We start from the raw sequence: 21,030 nt of genomic DNA, 5'->3' as shown, positions 1-21,030 counted from the left end.
TGAAATCACGTCATGGTTGGAGGACCAACTTGGGGTGTTCTACAAAAACGGTCTCCAGAGCTGCATCAAACGATGGGAGAAATGCATAACTCTGGGTGATTCCTATGTAGAGAAAGACCAATAACTGTGCCAAGTTTCGTTGATCTACTGCTATGGGAAGTGGGTTAAGGGCATTACTTATTGCACACCCCTCGTATAAATAATTGGTTAAAATCTGATATTGGCAACCAGTCGAGGATGTTTATTTTCATAAAATTGACCAATCAGTGTTAAATATTTCAACCAATAAACATTGAATAATTTGTTGTTTTTCTACCGTTTGTTGTTATTACTATTATTGGAGCAAAAGTTCTACAAATAAAAGAATTTTTATTAACAGACTTGTTTTTCATTTTCAGACGAAAAACTTGTTGCAAAACCCGATGATGATGAGGATGACATATTTGCATCAAGCAGTGTCAGCACAAAGGTCAAACAAATATCATTTTTTTATTATTTTGGAACCTGAAAATATCATAACTCTTTTTATCTGTCAAGAGCAGTCAAACCATATCTAAGTGACATAATCACATTGACACACCGGTTCTCATTAGATCACTGAAGTTAATCAATGTTGAGCCTGGTCAGTATCAGATGAGTAACCATTTGGGAATAACAAACACTGTATGTTGGAGGATGGTGATACCTCTCTGCAAGAACAGCAAAAACCTACCATTGTAATCTCCTCTGATACAAGCAACTAGAAACTACTTGTGAATTTGATATTTCCATGAAACTTCCTTCTTTGGAGGAAGCTGGTTCAGCCTACCTAGGATGAGTGCCACTTCAAGTATAGGCAAACTGCACACTATGTGTGATGCGTGCACCTCATTTCCTATGGAAAACAACTTTAATTGATATTGTTTATTTAGACTACTATTCTCATCTTGGTTGTTATTTTTATGTTTCGACCAATGTAACCTCCAACTTTTAGGTGCATCTTTTCAAACTTTGGAATCTGTACAGAATTTTTAACCAAACTCATCCCATCATCAATAACCGGATAGAATTATTTAATCATTTTTTTTTTCTTCTTAGTGAGCATCAACCATAGTGAGAATTGAACTTTTAACCCCCAAAAGACTGTCACTAAAAACTCAACCTCCTTAAAACTTAAAAACATTCTTATCCATTTGCATGGGTTTAATTCTAACTACAGACGATGTTGACTGAAAATAAAATAAAGGTTACTTATCATTTCCATCCAATCATGGCTGACAGAATGAGAACAATCTACCCTGTTGATTAAATAGAGTATTCAAAATTTCTGTAAAGATTCCCAAGTTAGAAAAAATGCACCTGAAGGTAAGAGATTATATTAGTCAAAACTAATGTGAAAATAACAACCAAGAAGATTACAAATTATCAATCCTTATCTAAAAAAAATCTCAAACCATTGTTTCATTTTTTTTTTTTTTTTAGTTCGTTTTTGTTTCATTAAATGAATTTATTAGAAACCAATTTTACTACCTTTTTTTTTTGTAAATGTTGATGTATTTTATATTAACTAAGAATTAGCTGACAGTATCTGATATCGCTACAAAGCAGCCATTCACTCCTGCATGGAGCATTGTTGCTACATCTGGGCTGATGCATTCACCACTAATCTCTTCTTAGAAAAGATTTAAAAAAGAATCCAACCTAATAGGATGCCTTTCTCTCTATATATATATTATTAGTAAGCGAAAAGGTAGCATGGAGGGAAAAAACAAAACTTCTCTTAACATTACAATGAAAGGGTTTATTTCAGCGATGGAAAGTTGGACTGTGCCCGAGTGAATAAAATGAAAAGCTAAAAATACTTTTGAGCTGTTAAAGGTCGGTCAGCGGTTATCTTCAAGCAAAGATCGTCAATGCTGGGGCGTTCAGTGCAGAGGGACAAGAAAAGAGAGAAGGGATATCTTTCTTTGATGCTTCCTGGGTTCTCTCTGCTAACTGACCGTGATTTTCAAAGAGGCAGAAGTATTTCTTCAGGGGGCAGATAGAATCAATTCACCTTGCAAGATGATTGGTCAGTGTGTGGCTAAATTGCTTAGCATGGATATTGATTCATAAGAGAAAATAAGTTTCTGTTTTATTCATGACTGCAACCCACCTAGTTTCAAACATCACTCGCAGATTGGGAAATTGTTTTTGTCATTTGCTGCTTACGCTGCTGATAAATATATAAGGTAGTATTTTGTTTGTTAACGCTCATAGAATTAAGCTTGTGTTTTGTTTAATTTTTTGTGATGTCAAATAAGTGTCTTGTTTTGTTGTCTTAACATTTCAGGTGTTAGGGGCAGATTCTAAAGATGGCAGTTTGAAGACAACAGGCAAAAAGCTAAAGAATAATGTGTCGAAAGATGATGACCTTTTTGCAGATGACACGGATATTTTTGCTGATTTGCCAGCCACAAAACAGAAGGAAAAGAAAACCCCAACCACAACAAAATCTGCTTCAAAACCTTTGTTTCAAGGAGACATTGGTGAGTTTTGTGATGGTTTCTCTTTGTTCTGCATTCACATATCCTGAAAGATATCTCTCTCTACCTCTCTTTTCCTCTTTCTCTCTCTTTTCTCCAATCTCTCTCTCTCTTTCTCTTTCACAATCATCTCAGCAAAAATAACCTTCTTAGTGACACACAATATGGTTTCCGTTCTGCTAGATCTACAGCAGATTTGCTTACAGTTATATCTCATAGGATTAGCGAATCTCTCGACAGAGGCAACCTTTCTAGGGCAATTGCTCTTGACATATCAAAGGCCTTTGATAGGGTATGGCATAAAGGTTTACTTCACAAGATCTCCAGCTATGGTATAGCTGGAAATGTCTTCTCAATTATTAAATCATTTCTCTCTGATAGGTTCATAAGAGTAGTAGTTGATGGGCAAAAATCAGAAGCTCACAGTATAAATGCTGGAGTCCCTCAGGGGTCCATCCTGGGCCCAACTCTTTTCCTGATCTACATTAATGATCTTCCAAATCACATCCTTACATCATTCGTAGACATTTTTGCTGGCGACACTACCATTTATGGTAGCACATCTAAGACAGTAAACGACCAAGTTCTCTCTCCTCTGATCTTGATCACGTTGTACAATGGGGAAAGGAGTGGCTGGTTACTTTTAATGCATCTAAAACCAAGCTTCTATCTTTACATCATCAACGTTCTGATCCCCATCTGGCATCAATTAAAATGAATGGCTCTCGTCTTGGGGAGGCCTCAAGTTTTGACAGGCTTCTGGGCTTGACCTTTACTCCTGATCTTAAATGGAATACGTACATCAAATCTGTTGCCAAGGCCGCTGGAAAAATGGTTGAATCCTTCTATCGATCCAGTAGATATCTCACTGCTGATGCAATTCTCTATCTATATAAGAGCCAGATACGTCCAAGGATGGAATACTGTTGCCACATCTGGGCAGGAGCTGCTAGAAAAGACTTGTCCTGCCTTGATAGGGTTCAAAATAGACTTTGTGGCCTGGTGGGAGATGTCCTTTTCTCTTCGCTGCAACCTCTATCTCACAGAAGAGATGTTGTGAGTTTGTCTCTGCTTTATCGTTATTTTCATGGAAATTGTTCGACTGAGCTTCAATCTATGGTCCCCCCTCGCCAAACTTTCACAAGAAACACTCGACTAGTTGAAAACATTATCAATAATTTTCCCCACTCTTTATCTGTGCCTAAACCTAAACATAGATTCCATGATCAAAGCTTCTTTCTTAGAACTGCACACCTGTGGAATTGTCTTCTGTTTTCCTTCTTTCCAGCTGTCTATAATATGGTTGTCTTCAAGTCCAACGTGAACAAGTTTCTGATGAGCCGTTCCACTTAAGTTAACAAATTTACCGAACTTCCATTACTATCGATTACTATATTGTCCTTTTGACTACTCTACACTCTTTAACCCTTATCCTTGAGTGGCCTACCGGCCTTGATAAGTGGTGACGCCTATGTAAAAAAAAAAAGAAAAAAAAATTACTCTTTTTCTTCCAGAATCTCTCTTTCTCTTTCTCAATCTCTCTCTCTCTCTCTCTCTCTCTTTCTCTTCCTTAATCTCTCTCGCTTTCTCTTCCTCACTATCTTTTTTCTTTCTCACTATCTTTTTCTCTTCCTCAATATCTCTCTCTCTTTCTCTCTCTTACTATCTCTCTCTATTTTAAGATCTAGTAATCTACAAGGATTTGAAACAAATGAATTTCAGGTAAAAAACAAAACAAACACTGTTACATACCTGTCATATAGAAATTAGTATAAATTCCAAAAATTATGTTAAATGATTCAGTAGAAGACCTGGTGGATCTAGTTCTTACAAAAAAATCATAGATATTAATGGTTCGATATTTTGTAATTTTAAATGGCAGATTTGAATTGAAAATAAGGAAAGCAAGGAAGATAAATCAGTTTGTCATAGAGAATTGGTCACAAAGAACGCATTAAAACATACGATAAAACTTTATAATTCGCTAAATTTTATTTTTACTTGTATGTTTGTACTGGATCATTTTTCGTTATTTTTTAAATTTATACTAATTTCAGCATGACATATAAATGCGTTATCGCATTTTTATTTGAAATGCATTTGTTTCAAATTTTATTATTCTGCAGAAGCATCTTGAGTTTGCTGTTCAATGTTGTCAAGTGCTGAGTGGAGAGAATACTTGCGTGAAAGCCATACGTGTGGAAGTAGGATTCAGCTTCATGTTAAACCTCCAAGAAAAACTCAAGAGGTGGTTGTCTGAGAACTTCTACAACTTCACTAATCCCAATATTTGTCCACAGAATTCACCGGATGGAAATTCCATTACATTATTGTAGAGTTGAATGTTATAATCAAAGAAGAAAGCGCCCGTGTGTGTGCATTGTGTGGTTATACAATTTACCTTCAGATGGGATCTGAAAGACAGAAAGAGATTAAAGATGGCAGCCATGGATTTATAAGGTGTAGTCTCGTGGAATCTCACGAGATCTCATCATCCCATCCGAAGGTAAGTTGTATAACCATCCAGCTTGCTGTTAAATGGACTGGTAAACAGCAAAACAAAATAAAATAAATACAAAAAGCAAAAGTTCAGCTAGAATTCGTCACTGCCAACTTTCTCTCTCAACTTCCAGAACTTCTGCCAACAAACATTTTCTTAGAAAACTGACTCCATTCCATTTGCATACATGTGCAGTGGACGATGAGATCTTGTGAGATTCCACGAGACTACACCTGATAAATCCATGGCTGTATCACCTAACTCATACAGCCCTCGGGTTTCCTGCTGATCAGGCAGATGGACGTCAATGTCCTTGATATGCACTCGATAGCAATGGATCGCATTGGCGGGTGCGCTTGCAGCAGTCATACCATCTTTTGGTGTTGCATTATATCTATAAACCGCCTCTGCGTTCTGCTATGCCGTTGCCACTCAGCACATATGCACATCTGTGTCTGAGCTGGATCCCCCACTTGTCTACGAAACGTCAGAACTCCCCACTGCAGAAGGCCATGTCGTTGTCTGTGAGGATCTCTTCAGGCGGACCCCTTTCATAAAATATGGACTCCAATTCATGGATGACATTGGAGGAATCCTGTCTTATTAACAGGCGCCAGATTGCGAACGTTGTCGGTCCACAATCGATCAGGGTGAAGAAGTGTTGGCTCCTGTAGTGGGTTATGTCCATATCCAGTCGGCTCCAAGTCATGTCTTCTCCCAGCTGATCTTTCTGCCATCTGGCTGGGGTGGGGTCAATTGACTGGCATGTTTGGCATTCCCTGACTACCGCTTTCACTGCACTTTTGGACATCGATGGATTGGAAAACTGCACAAAATAACATGTCTGTCTCACTCCAAGGTGCCCACTGAGGTGGTGTATCTTCCTGATTTCATCCGCCACTTCAATAGAGACAGCACATAATTATGGTACTGGCTTGGCTTTCTTCTTCATGGTGTCATACCGTCTCTGTGGCACCCGAGTGAATCTATAAGCAAGGTTTGTTGTGCTGAGCAACCGCCATCAGCGGAATCAGGCCTCTGGGAGGTCCGAGTTTCTCACAGGGGTAAGGAATTAACCAACCATCCTTGATCCAATCACAAAGTTCCTCTTTGTATGTAGGCCTCATTTGGTTGGGCCCATGGTACTCTGTTACCTCATTTTGTAGTTTAGCTGGTTCCTGATTTTCCAACCACTTCCACGCAGCTGTCCAAGCCTTCTGCTGCTGGTCAAATTCGATAATAAAGTCTAGCTGGTCAATCTTCAAAGCGGGGCACACTGGAACCTTCTCCTGAAATTGTATCGCCCCCGTCTGCGTTATGTGAGCACCACCTAGGGCTCTGATGGCATCATAGCCTAGAAGCAGGTCAAAGCTCAGCGGTTTCTCGAGTACTACCAGCGCTTCGACGTTAGTCGAATTTCCAGTTTTTGCGCGAATGTTCACAGCGCCCACCCCGCAAAATGTCCGCGTCACTCCACACACGACTTCACCGCGCATGACGGGCCCCAGAGACGATCTATCATCACTTGATGTGGGCTGTGCAGCAGCGACTACCAGTTCTCTCATCTCACAGGTATTCTTCATCATGGTCCTGACCCGTTCTACCAGGTCATTAAGGGACAATGAAGCTATGCTTGAGCTAGCCCACAGGAGTTGCTTTGCTCCGGTTGGGAGCCCTGCCAAAAATTTGCATTCTAAGGCCCGCTCAGGCAGCCCACCAAACAACACCATCAACTTCGTCAGGTGGCCAAATAAATGTCGACAGTTTTGCCGGGATGTAAGGTTTTTGCTTCAAATTGCTCCCAAGCAGTGGCGGGGTCGATAGCAAATGCCTTGTATAATGCTGTCTTGATCCTTTCATAATCCTCTTTTTCCTCAGGACTAAGCTGTTGATATACCACGAAAGTCCCGCCGGACAAATATAGAGGAACTACGTATTCAATGCTCTTTACACTAGACAACAAGCAATGCAGTTCTACCTTCTCCACCCAGTCAAGTACTGGGGTCGAGCCATCGAATTCTGATATTAATTTAAGGTCAAACTTATCCCCCATTATGCCCAAATAGCTTGCCGTTAAATGGGCTGGTAAACAGCAAAACAAAATAGAATAAATACAAAAAGCAAAAGTTCAGCTAGAATTCGTCACTGCCAACTTTCTCTCTCAACTTCCAGCAGGTGTTCTGCCCACCACTTCTGCCAACAGGCATTTTCTTAGAAAACTGACTCCATTCCATTTGCATACGTGTGCAGTGGACGATGAGATCTCGTGAGATTCCATGAGACTACACCTGATAAATCCATGGCTGCCATTTTTAATCTCTCTCTCTCTCTCTCTCTCAGATCTCATCTGAAGGTAAGTTGTATAACCACATACATACACACACACACACACGCGCGCGCGCGCGCTTTCTTCTTATTATAGGTTTTATAAAATCTTAGATATTTTTTCTAGCTGACACTTCACATCTGCCACTACAAAGAAATGTTCGACAAATAGATCCTTGGAAATTTTTTATTTTTTTTTGGGTGTTTCTAATTGATATTTTCTTATTTTTATGGCCAATTAATGTTTTGTTTTGTTTTTTTGTTGTTTTTTTTTTTCCAGATGATATTTTTGCTGACAGTCTGCCAAGCAAGAAAAAAGAAAGTACACTTAAAAATGAAAACGGTGCTGCAAAGAAATCTGAGAAGCCAATATCAAGCAAAGTCACTTCTATATTTGATGACGACGATGATGACACCAGCTTGTTTGATGATCCACTCAGTGTAAAGAACAAATGATAGAAAAAAAGGAGAAATGTGTGATAAGGACGAACAAGGATACAGCACAAATTAACTCTGTTATAAAGATTTTTTTTGACAAATCTAATTCATTGCTGTCAAGCAATAATAATGTTTTTAAAACTCAAGGTCAAAGATCTCTAAAAAATATTTTTCAATCTCTGATAAAAAAAAAGAAAAGAATTCTAATTTTTCTGCCCTTCAGACTGGTCATTGTTAAAAATTCTCGATCTTTTTTTTTTTTTTGCACGTCTCGTTGCAAAGAATTTCAAAAATTAAAAAAGGCTTACTTTATATTATTATTATTATCATTATTATTTGTTCAGTAAATTATCCTTTTAAAAGTTTCTGTTATAACCCAGCCTCTACCGAACAAATTCTTTATCAGTTTCCCATGGGAAACTGAAATCTTTTAGTCGTGAAAATCAGTGAGTTTTAAAGATACAAATAAAATTCTTGAATCCTCATGCTTACAAAACGGTTTTGTTTTTGAGGTGAAATTAAATAAATATGAAAATTTTTTTGTGAACAAATAAAATTTATTTATAGAAAAAAAATAATTCTTAGATACAAGTAAAATGGAAAGAATTATTTTATTATTTAATCGTTAGAGTTCAGTAGTACTGGAATATCCAATTTCAAAGTTTATAGCTAGATCAAATTGATACACTGGTTCTCATCAGATCACCAAAGTTAAGCAACATTGAGCCAAGTTATTAGATAGATGAGTGACCATTTGGGAATACTATGTGCTGTAAGCAAACACTATATTGAAGTTTATAAATGGGTACCAGTGTAGCGTAGCTGGAGTGTTCTTTAAATCTCTGCAGTGTATCCACTTTGTTAGCAGTGGCGAGGTTCACATCTGCTCTTCTTTCTGTCATTGGCTTCTTTTTCTCCTTCTCCTTTTCTTTTGTTCTGTTTTTTTTCTTTTGCTTTTTCTTCTTCTTTACAACAGCTTTCATAAACGTTATTAATAATAAAAAAAAAACATTGACAAATGCAATTGGATTTTAAAAATCACTTTGCGGTTTTATTCTTTCTTTATAGCAATCATTGTATACATATAAAGTACCCCCTGTCCCATGAACAGGAGAGAAGTTATCTAAACCTGCAGTTCTTTCTGTTAATTTAGTCAAAAGAGAAATATCCTTTATCCCTATTCACCATATAAGCTTAATGGTTTTTTGCCGAGATACATAGCTGTTACTCGCTTTCTAATTGGAAAAATTTCACTCTACTAAGTACATTATAATATTTTTACCTGAAATTCATTTGTTTCAAATCCTGCTATTCTGCAGAAGCACCTTGAGTTTGCTGTCCAATGTTGTCAAGTGCTGGATGGAGAGGATATCTGCAGGAAAGCTGTACATATGGAAGCAGGATTCAGCTCTGTGTCAAACCTTTAAGAAAAACTCTGAGGTGGCTGTCTGAGAACTTCTACAACTTCACCAATCCCAACATTTGGCCACAGAATTCACCTGATGGCATCCCCATAAATTAGGTTTTATAAAAACCTTAGAAGTTTTTCAACTGACTCCTCACATCCACCAGTGCTAAGAAATGTCCAACAAATATGTGGGAATTTATCATTCTAACTCTGGTTTTATACATCAACCTTAGATCTTGCTACACCATCCTTGTTAGGAGTATAGCTGGTGACAAACTAATTTCCTGTCACAGGCATGTTTTTTTTTTTTTTTTTTTTTTTTTACACAGTCATCACCACATTATCAAGGCCAAGAGGCCACTCAAGGATAAAAGTTAAAGAGTGTACAGTAGAAAATTGGACAATATAGTAATCATTAGTAATGAAAATTCGGTAAATTTGTTAAGTGGAACAGCTCATCAAGAACTTCTTTACGTTAGACTTGAAGACAACCATATTGTACTCAGCCGGAAAGCAGGAAAACGGAAGACAATTTCACAGGCGTGCAGTTCTAAGAAAGAAGCTTTGTTCATGGAATCTACGTTTAGGTTTAGGCACAGATAAAGAGTGGGGGGGGGGAATTATTGATAGTGTTTTCAGCTAGACGAGTGTTTCTTGTGAAAGTTTGGCGAGGGGGGAGGCCATAGACTAGAGCTCAGTCGAACACTTTCCATGAAAATAACGTTTCTGGCTATCTGTTCCACTTAACACTATAAACCGGGATTAAACCGTCGAGTTATATAAAGCTGTAGGCATAGAAAGGTGCTTTACTTATCCACATTTAAAATGGACCTGTTTTTTAAAAAAAGATTTTTTTATGGTGATGTGATTGTAAATACGAATCGAAACATTAAATATTTACAGGTAGAGACTGGGTTTATCAAAAAACAAAACAAAAAAACACTTAGAACTCTGTCTGATGACGGTTGGAGAAAAAGAAAATTGGTTCTGATAAACATTTTATCTTGTTTTAAATCATGCATTGGAATTTGGACATAAGCAAAAATACACACATACACAAAAAAAAAAAAAAAAAAATCCTCCCCAAAACTCTGCAAATCTCTAATTTCATGTTCTGCCACTGAATGGTATCATTTTACTTCTGTTGCTGAACTGCAAATAAGAAAATCTTTTCAAGTGGATCTGGATCGCCACTTGTAAGGGGAAAAAAAGACTTTTTTGAATTGTCGCTTTCTCAAACAATCAATCGGTAAATTTTATTAAATTATAAGAGAAGGCAATTCGGGTTCCGTTGGGGGCGGGGGGGAGAATAACTAAGCTGAGCCTGTTGAGCTACCTCTTCATTTTTTTGTTAATTTTTTTTTAATGAGTCAGCATTTATCAATGTCTAAAGCCACTCAAGGATATAAGTATATAAAATGGAATAATTGAAAGCTGAAAGATGAAGAATATTATGAGAGGATTGAAAATGATTCTTGGATTGACAAATTGTTATGCAATTTCCATTTGTAGAAAACGGGCAGCAAAAATTATTATGTATGAATAGAAATGAGACTAACCAAATCAATGCATTGTTTCATTCAAACAAATTATTATTAAACAAAATAGACAAGCTCTGTTGTTTATATATAAAGGGATATATTATAAAAATGTAAATAAAAATATTTTATTTTCATTTTTATGTTTTGTAAAAATGTTAGATGATACGGGTTAATACAAACACAGTTATTGCTTTTTGCATCTTGTTCGATTTGTTTATTAGCTTTATTGAAAATCTTTCTATAATGTACTGTTTTTTCTTTTTGTATTTGTTTTTTTTTAAAAACAAACATTAACTCTAAAGATATTATGCAATAGTAAGTTGTTTTGAAATAGTGCCGAGCTTTATTTATTAGGATTCCCCTAAAGCTAATGTCAACTTAAATAAAAGAATCAATTAATAATATATTCTTTTTTTTAATACTAATGAGTCATTGCCTACCAAAGTCATACGCCACTTGAAGAGAAGAGTTAATGAGATTGTCAGTTGGATGATGAACAATATTATGAGAGGGTTGAATACAGTGAATGGAACAGATAAAATTTGATTACTTAAGAGAATGGCTCGACAAGTATTTGTTGACATTGGACTTGAAGATAAGTGTTGTAATCTGTAGGAAAGCAGTCCCATAGCAATGTGTTATAAAGATGGGAAGTTCTTATAAAGAAACTATTTACATTTATTTTTGTTTTTATTTGTCTATTTTGTTTGATAAAAACTTGTTTGAAATAAGTCAAAAGCGTTATCCCCTTTATTCGTTTCTTATTTCATTAATAAAAAATTAAGAAAAAAAAAATGACAAGATTGACTTACATAGACAAAACAAAAATCAATAAGGATGCTTTTTAGTAAATTAACATTTAACTTATTAATTTTGATTCAGAAAAACTAGGTGTATTCACCCAGCATTATCTGGGTGAAGGGCTTAGAAAAAAATAATTCAAAATATAATCATGTTTACAAATTTTCTTTTTAATAGAGTTTTTTAAAATTTCGTTTCAGTTCTACCTTATTTTATTATTGAATTGAATAAATATTCGATTAATAATAGAAAAAAAATAATAATTCCATGTGTATTCATGAAAGTTACATATAGGTGAGACACACAGATACACCTGATAGTTTTATTGATGCAGAAATATATTAGGGATGAAATAGATTCTGATTTGATTGTAATTAGCATTCCTATTTTTATATCTGAAGTATTTCTTTGAAAATAAAAAGTCCTTTCTTTTATATTGGTTGGAATCTTTTTCTTTTTTCTTTTTTTTTACAAAGGAGTCACTTTTTATCAAGGCTCGAAGGCCACTCAAGGATAAGAGTTAATGAGTGTACGATGGCCACTGAGACTACAGTGTAATGATTGCTAATGGTAGATATTGGGTAGAACTTCATTATTTAAGAAGATGGCACAGCAGAAACTTGTTTATATTGGACTTGAAGACAGCTATGTTGTAGTCAACTGGAAAGCAGACCCACAGTATAGGGTTCAACAGGTAGGCAGTTCTAGGAATTTGCATTTAGATTTAGGCACAGATAGAGAGTTGAGAAAATTGTTGACACTGTAGCTAAATGAATGTTTGTTGCGAATGTTTTGCAAGAAGGGGAGGGATCATAGATTGGAGCTCAGTCGAGCACTTGCGATGAAACTAATGATAGAATAGAGATAGACTCGCAATGTCTCTTCTGTGAGAAAGAGGTTGCAAGGAGAAGAAAAGGACATTAAGTATCCTCTTCTGTCCAAGAGAAATGCTGGATGACAGGAAAAACCAACAGAATTAGTATCTTTTGTTTCTTTTTAATATTTATGAAAAGAAATATTAAAAATTAAATTCTTCATGGCTTTTCTAACCATCATTTCTCTTTCTACACTTGATCCTGCAGCAAAACTTGTAGCGTGGATCATACAGTCACATCTTTGAAAATGTAATGGAACCTTCACTGAGAAATGTTGAATGGGAAAAATGGACACAAAATGTATGTTGTGAATGACCAAGAAATTGAGAATGGATCATCATTTAGCAAGCGATGAATTCATTAATGAGTTGTAAATGAAAGAAATCAAAACACAGGTAACGAATAAAGCATATTTAGATTCATACAAATTTATGCCAGTGTGAAAAATATTTTGAACGAGTAAATTGTCTGTTAGAAAAGTGTTGTGTTTGTAGAATATTTGAAGATGTACAGAAGTGTGTATGTCTATATGTTTGCTTTCTGTTAGTGTGAATATGTGTGTGTGTGTGTGTGTGTGGCATTTGTCAGTGTGTGAATATATGTGGACTTCTGTGTATGGGAGTTGAGTATTCATTTGTAAGTCTTGGCCGTGAAAGGCAGCTGGGTGAGTGTAATGTGCTAGCTTCTGTCTTGTTTCTAGCTCTGTTCGACTCTCAAGTTCTTTTAGCAGTCACGTTTGGTATTTTTAGTATAAATTGGTATTTTACATAGGCTTACTAAATGTATTATTTTGAACAAGCAGAAATCATTTTCATTGGTCAAAAATTGTAGAATTCACACTTTTGTGTGATATCATGTTTTTTTTTTATTTCAAGGAGCAAAATATGCAGCATAAAGCTATTAATTTGTATGTGTCTTATTTCCACTTGATACAGAAAGGAAGACATGAAAAAGAAAAGGGTAAGCTGAATGAATGGAGAAAAAAAAAAGAGTAGCTTATACACGTTAGTAACTTTTTTTTTATATTCGTTTGTATTGTGTCTGTATTTCTTTACAGTTCAATGTTTTGAACATGATCATCAAATTAGAATATGATTAGAAATTCATTTATTAAAATAATAATTATAATACCAGCACATTCGTGCAAGATTGCTTGTATTTTTAGGTTGTCTAAATAAATTGCTAAGCTTAGAAAGATAAAATTTATATTGAATAGTTTTGACGAGCATTTTTTAATCTGTCAGCATTAATTTTAAATCCATAAATAACAATATCAACCAAAGTTTTCTGACAATAATTCACACAAGTTGCTATTTTCTCATCATTTCGCTGTGAAGCGCAATTTTTTCAGTTTGATAATCAGCAGCAGCAAATCTGCCAAAAACTAAACATATTTGACTCTTATTTTCTTTAAGCAATTTCTTTGTTGTTTTTTGACTACATTGGAAATCCCTTCTTAATTCACAAACCCTTCTTTCTTCCTATAACATCATTCTTTATCTGGAAACTATTCCATTCCCATGTTTAGAAGTCATCTGGCCTTTTAACCTTTTTAGACAGCTGTGTCTTTGAACATTACCAGTCTTCTCTCTCTCTCATTCTCTCTCTCTCCATTTAATGTCACTTTTCCCTTGTCCAGGATTCAGTTATTTTTTGATAGTTCACAATCTCACGTGGTTCAGCAGGTCAGCTGTCTCTAAATTCAACTCTGTATAGTCTTGCCCAATCACTTGCTTTCAAGTTTTCCTTAACTGGCTAACCTTCCTGCAATCCAAGATCTCTAATGCTTCTGCAATGGTTTATTAACATGACTGTTCCAACATAATTCATCCTTAATGCTAGGCAAATGTACTGCTTTCAGCGAATCCACAAACCTATGTGTTGGGTTTGGTTAGATTTCATTCTATTAATTCATCTAATCATGTATCTGCCATTGCACTTCAGTAGGACAAGAAAGGACTGTGTGAAGAGTCAGCATTAGCTGCTATATAACATGAGGCTCCTTACACAGCAACTATACAAATTACGTTGTATGTAGAAGGAGAACAGCTTGTGATATTATCAAAGGAAGCAGCTCACAAAATTTTCATCCATGCTGACATCACACACATGTGAATTAACAATTACATAATACTCAAAACTAGTTTATTTATCCACTTTAATCTCTTAGTCCTGTTTGTTAAATTGAACTCGGAAGCACAGGAGGTGCTCGTGATGGCATAACTTTTGCGGAAAGTTGACTAAATTATTATCTGCTTGAATAAAATTCACCTAATCATTGTAAAAGAGTATCATATTCTCATAAAAAAAAAAATTAATGAAATTAATATCTCCAAAAATTAATATCTCCAAAAAGATGTAATTATTTTTGGGGCAACACCCCCAATCATAAACAAAAAATAATTCTGTTTTGGAATTTTTGAGATGAGGGTTAATAATTTGGATTATTTTGGATTATTGTTCTCATCTTGAATATTATTTCTACAATATTTTGACTGATCTAATCTTTAACCTTCCTCAGATGTGGTTTGTCAAACTCAAGAACTGATAAAAGTGCTAAACATAATGGGTTCTAAATGACAGTTTGCTGGAGTTTGAAGGTTCGATCCTCAGAACAGGTGATACTAATAATACAATTACAAATTACTTAAGACCACTACCCGTTCATGGCTGACAGAATGAAATCAATCTATTTTATTTATTTATTTGCGACTATTTTTATAGTTGTTTCACGACATTTCAGCCAACTATTCCTCTGGTCTTCTTCAGGTGGTTAACTGTGACGGGATAGGAATGCTGAATCTCTTAACTGTATCTTCAGTAATTACTGCCTTCCATAGTTGTTGTTATCTCACCACGTTTTGGCCAACTAATCCTCTGGCCGGTTTTTGGTAGGATTGAAACCGCTATTTTCAAACAATGCTCACCTTGAACTGTAGAGATTCAACGTCTCTATCCATTGCACAACAGGCCCAAAGCAATCTAATTGTATAGATTAAATAAAGGGTTATGTTCAAAATTCTGTACAGATTTCCGAATTTGACAAGATGCATCTGAAGAAGGTCAGAAGTTACATTGTTCGAAATGTTGTGAAAATAACATCCAAGGCAAGAACAGTAGTCAAAGTAATACAATATTAGAAATGATTGTCGAAAATGTTTTTTCTACAAAACAGCAATTAGTAAAGAAACAGCTTTTTTTTTATAAATAATAAAAAAAATAATAACAGGGTGTTTGTCCAGAATTACCCACATATTAAAAAATAAAAAAAATAAAAAATCATAATATACATAACTGCGACAGAAAGAAAATATTGTATTTTTTAAATCACCCAAATTGATCAAATAGTTTTATTTTTAAGACGATCATTTTTTAGTGAATGTCTCCCCCACCCCTTCTCCCTGCAAAGAATCACTTTCTAAAATCTCACAAGTTTGAATTATTGGGAGTTCTTCTTTCCATCTTCCTTCAGCCTATTTTCAAAATGGAGTCGCAAGACAGTCGCTCCTTGGCTAGCCGTAAAATTTGATTTCCATATATAAAAATAAAACTACTTGATCAATTCATGTGAGTTTTGAAATACAATATTTTCTTTCTGTCACAGGAATATACCTCATACAGATTTTTCTTTGTTTTTGTTTTTAAATGTAGGGAGAATTCTGGACAAGCACCCAAAAGAGTTAAACTGACACAAAGAAATCAGTGTTCTATTTGCCATATGTTACTTGACTCGCAATCGTAATTTTGAATGCTTTCTATAAATCATAGATACACAAAGGTTCATAGAGTGAAATCTAACAGATCAAATTTTTAGATACACTCTGTTCAATTTTTTGTTTTCTCCAAAAAACTCTTTCTCCAGTTAAAGATAGTCAACTTGGGATATTTTTATTTTTCATAGGTGAAAATTTAATATTGCAAAAATTATCTGCTGATTTAAATTTAGCTTTGTTGTGATTCTGCTTTTATTTTTATAATTTCTTTTGCGGGAGGGGGGATACATTTGACCAAGGAAAACATCACTGCCACCTAGGAAGAAGCACATGAAATTAAACTGCGATTATCTCCCCTTACCTTACCTTGCCTTTCTTAAAGAAAACAATGGAATTCCACACGAAAATTGGGTTAAAAAAAAAAAAATGAAAAAGAAAATTTGTTATGTTTGCATGTTCACATTCTATCTTGCTGATATGATAAAAAAGTATAAATAAATATTTATGAATTATTTTTTTCTTATCTTACATTTGTTTTATCAATTTGTATTTTTTTTTTTTTTTTTTTTGGTTGGTTCCAGGCAAATGCTATTATTTTATAATAAAATTAGGTGCAAAAGCAGAGTTCAACCTAATTAAAATATATATATATATATATATATATATATATATATATATAAAATTCTTTATGATGTACATACCTCTCATGGAACGAAAAATATCATATTCCAAAAATCACATATATTAATCAAGCTTTTTTTTTTTTTTTTTGGAACTAAGAAAATCAAATTTACAATTTTTAGCAGTTAATAGTATATTGTGGCTGATTTCGACCTCTTCTTTCTGGACAAGTTCGAATTTTAAACATGATAGATCAAGACACATCATACTTCATAAAATTTGATTTTCTTAAAATAAAAAAAACCTTACCTGATCAATTTACATGATTTTTGGAATATGATTTCACGTGCATGTACACCATAAAGATTTTTCTGCATTTTTTTTTTTTTTTTTTTTTTTAATTATGCTGAACTCTGGATTTGCACCTAAAATTAAAAGAAATTTTTTTTTAGAAAAGAAGTTTGTATTTTGCTGGAAAAAAAAAAACATTTTTTTTCAGAACTTGTTGGGCTAGAAACTATAAACATGCACCCATCGGTTGAAGTTCAATGGCTGCCACTCTGAATTTTGACTTGACCCAAAATAAATATGTAAATAAAATACAAGAATGGAGGGTTTTACTCTTCATTAATTAATAAATTAAGGCACGACAAATGAATCCTGCTGATTCTCTATTCGTGTGATATTTATTTGAACAACTTAGGATTCTTAAGTCAAGGATAACAAGAAGTAACCAATTTTAACTTTAGAGGGGTTGACATGCTGTTTTTTTTTTTGTTATTTTTTTTTTAAATATTATTGCTAAAAATCTTTGTAAAAAAAAACAATTTTTTTAAAACTGATTTGAGAAAATTAATTTTTTAATATATTTACTTTTCATCATTTATTTTATTTATTTTTTTGTAAACATTTATTATAAAAAGAAGCAAACAAGTATTTAATATAAAAAAACAACATTTTTTCTTTGAATGTTTTGACTTGTACTTTTTTTTTTTTTTTTTTTTTTTTAGATATTTCCCCTAAATCTGAAAAAAAAAACAAAAGCAGCAGGAGTCATTTGCTGTTTTACAAAATAAATTATCAGAATCAAATAAAATTTTGGTAAAAATAAGCAGTTTTAAAAACGTCTTATTTTATTTTATTCTTATCTGCATTACAAATTCTTTAAACCATTAAACACGTTTTAGTAGAAAGAGATACTCAGTCATCGCTATATGAACTTAGGTATGTATATATGCTTGTATATTTGTATTGAACAGGATTCACTCCTAAACTAATGAATCCATCATTATGAATTTTGTAACATAGCTGTGGAAGTAAATATTACAAATTTGGGCTATATTTACTCGGATTTAGTTTTTTGTTTTTCTTTAAAAGGGAGCGGGGACCTTCATGAAAATTCAGATATCTGATTTTTGTAAAACTTTAACATTAAATATTGAACATAAATATTTCACAAATTTTAATTTGTTCGGAGTGTTTTAAAGGCTTTTTCAGGGCATAATATGACCACAACCTCCAAAAATCTAATTATTTCAGATTTGCATTAAATTTGATCCATAGTCGTTCAATACCAGTGAAGCAAGATTCCCTAAATTTCACTTTCTTATGAAGACGTGTTAAGCTAAAACTTTAGACATTTTCTAGAATCAAAATCATGTAACGAATTTTGGTTAGAATTGGAAATAGAATTCTAGACATAAGTTTTAGTAGCATTATAAGCTGATTTTAATTTTTGTAAAGGGACATAACAGTGGTATAAAACTGATCTGTTTGAAGAATTAATTTTACCCGTCCTAGGACAGGTATTCTATTTATTTTTTTTAGAAGTGTCAATTTTCTAAATAAGTTTGACCATTACTCTTCTTCGTGTTCTGGCCATGTCATCATCTCTCACATTGGCAATAATCGAGGGTGTGAGTACTGGCTTACAAGTATCAAAAATTAAAACTTACAAGAGAAAACACACCTCTGGCACATTGTGTATATAGATCAGTTGTGTGTGTGTGTGTGTGATACATGGAAAATTACCCTCCAAAAACTAACGTCACATCTTAGTTAAATTTTAGTGCATCAACTAAGACTCAATTGAGATAATCTGGTGGTCAAGGCCATCACTATCGTTCAGTTAATATTAGTTCATCTCCTTACATGCTAAAGTCTGCCTGATCTGCAAACTGTCAACTGTCCCAAACTAACTCTGACTCCTAAATTTATTGACTCCAAATCGAAAATTCTACATTCAGTCTTTTGTTTTAGTCACTACCATACCTAATTAATAGAAATTTACTACTTCTGCCCTTGCCCTGTCTACTGGCTAATTATTCAGAAATTGACCACTGACCATGAGGCATCTTCCTGTCTGAGAGTTCAAAAAGATCTCAGCAGCTCCCAATCGTCGATTTAGTAACCAAACTTCTTATACTTTAGCTCTGTTAAGGAATAATTTCCTCCCACTGTTAGGGGGATCTTGGCTATGAATGAGGAAGGTTATAATATATATATATACATATTTGTGTGTGTGTGTGTAGGCTACAGTAGTTCAGCATCTGTCCAATTTTGCCTTTAATTGCTGAGTCATTAGCATGTTTATTATATTTCCTGGAAGTCCATTCAAGGGTTCCAAGTTTCTTATTGAGAAAGCGTTCCTCGTCCGGTTCGATCAAAAGCAGCAATGACATAGTTTCTGGTAATGCCTGTGCAGACCTCTTTCTGGTGCATTAGTAAATAGTACATTCTTAGGGAAATCATAATGACCATTGAAGAGAGTGCAGGTCACTAGTGGCAAGATTGTCACTAGGGCTGACAGGACTGGACAACAGCTATGGTATCACACAACAAGCACAACTGAGTTATACCAACTTGTATTGATTTTACGGTAACACAACCACAGACAATCATTGGGTTCCACATCTAAATGAATAAATGTGAAAATTTTTTTTTGTTTATCATTCCAATATCACAATCAAAACTGTTCCTACTATTTAAATCAATAATACATCATTTTGAGATACTGTAAAGATTGTAGCGACAAATGATCCAAAGACAAATCGTTTGATTGTGGCAGAATGATAAAGAGCCCTTTTCGTGAACTCTTCTCGTTTAAAAACCTTATGTCTACTTTAGTCATGATTTGAATAGCATTATTATAAACATGGCGACTTGAAAGTATGTTGTAATTCAAATTTGATGTTAGTTTAAACGTTTATCTCAGCCATCAAAGTGATTGGGGTTAGCAGGTGCAAAAAGTCCACGATTTGTCAAACAATGAAAATATTTCAGTCTTTGATTTTAATATGCAGCAGCCCAGAAACTCTTGCTTCCCCTGCTTTGTCACTCAGTCCTCATCTTCAACAAATAATGTTTTTTATAAAGAGTGAAGAAAATGCTGCTTTTACACAAGCAGTAACTAGAAATTACTAAATTCTCTTTTTATATATTCTATTCTATTTCTGTCGGCATGTCACTAATAAAAGGTGCTGGAGATAGACGTTTTTTCTGGGTTGATGTTATCCTCCAGATAATCAGGGATTCAAACCTTGGATTAACCCCCAAGGATGCCATCCTATCAGCAGGTGCAATATACTGGGACTGCTACATTATCATTTGGTGAATGGAGCATGGATCTTGTAGTAGCTTTTGGTGGAGTCTTTCAACACTATATCAGTGGGAACTGCTACGATTTTTCCTTTTAATTGATCTACAAAAGTCTTCCTTAACTTCATCTTTTATCCTTCTTCTTTCTCTCACACTTCCCCTCAGCCTTGCTCTTTCTTAGCAACTCTGCTGACAACAGTACATCAATACGCGATGGCTGATTGGGATAATTTCCAAACATTTATATCGGAACTACTACACTCCATGTTTAAAAAGAATGCGTTTGCTATAGCATCCAACTTAACTGAATGGTTAACCGTTGGCGCAAACAGCTACATACCCTCCAAGAAATTCCAACAGAAACCGAAGAGCCAGCCTTGGTACACCCCTTAATTTGCTGCCATTGCTTATAGAAACCACTCTTTCAATTACTTTAAACAGTAGATGTTGTGAAACTAAAGCTGCCTTTACGACTGCCAGCAATCACTGAAAAAAGATTTTGCATTTTAGATGTTTTATAAGCACAAGAGACTCATCAACAATAACAAACAAGGTTCTGAAGATCGAAAATAATCTGAACAACATTCACATATCTGTTTATCACGTTACCAAGCTCGAGAATCTTGACGCCAAAAGCAACTGGTCCCAACAATATTCCAGTCATAGTACTCAAAAAACTGCAACTAGAACTAGCGCCTATTCTTGCA

The 21,030-nt window shown here is 34.5% G+C and overlaps 1 protein-coding gene across 2 annotated transcripts in view; it reads left to right on the top strand.

The window, feature by feature from the left end:
• LOC145295963 (uncharacterized) overlaps positions 1-8,254 on the top strand; it is a 372,355-nt gene extending 364,101 nt beyond the window's left edge. For both annotated transcript variants that reach the window (XM_080141871.1, XM_080141870.1), the window contains 3 exons: positions 399-469; positions 2,312-2,507; positions 7,610-8,254. In XM_080141871.1, the coding sequence (XP_079997997.1) occupies positions 399-469; positions 2,312-2,507; positions 7,610-7,785 (443 nt within the window). In that variant the 3' untranslated portion in view covers positions 7,786-8,254. The remainder of the gene's footprint in view (positions 1-398; positions 470-2,311; positions 2,508-7,609) is intronic.
• The last annotated feature ends 12,776 nt before the right edge of the window (positions 8,255-21,030 follow it).

This window comes from Euprymna scolopes, chromosome 16 (genome assembly GCF_053919585.1).
Source record: "Euprymna scolopes isolate OS-2025 chromosome 16, ASM5391958v1, whole genome shotgun sequence".
NCBI lineage: Eukaryota > Metazoa > Mollusca > Cephalopoda > Sepiida > Sepiolidae > Euprymna > Euprymna scolopes.
Note: the sequence above shows the minus strand (reverse complement) of the source record. Positions and strands in the feature narration are given on the sequence as shown.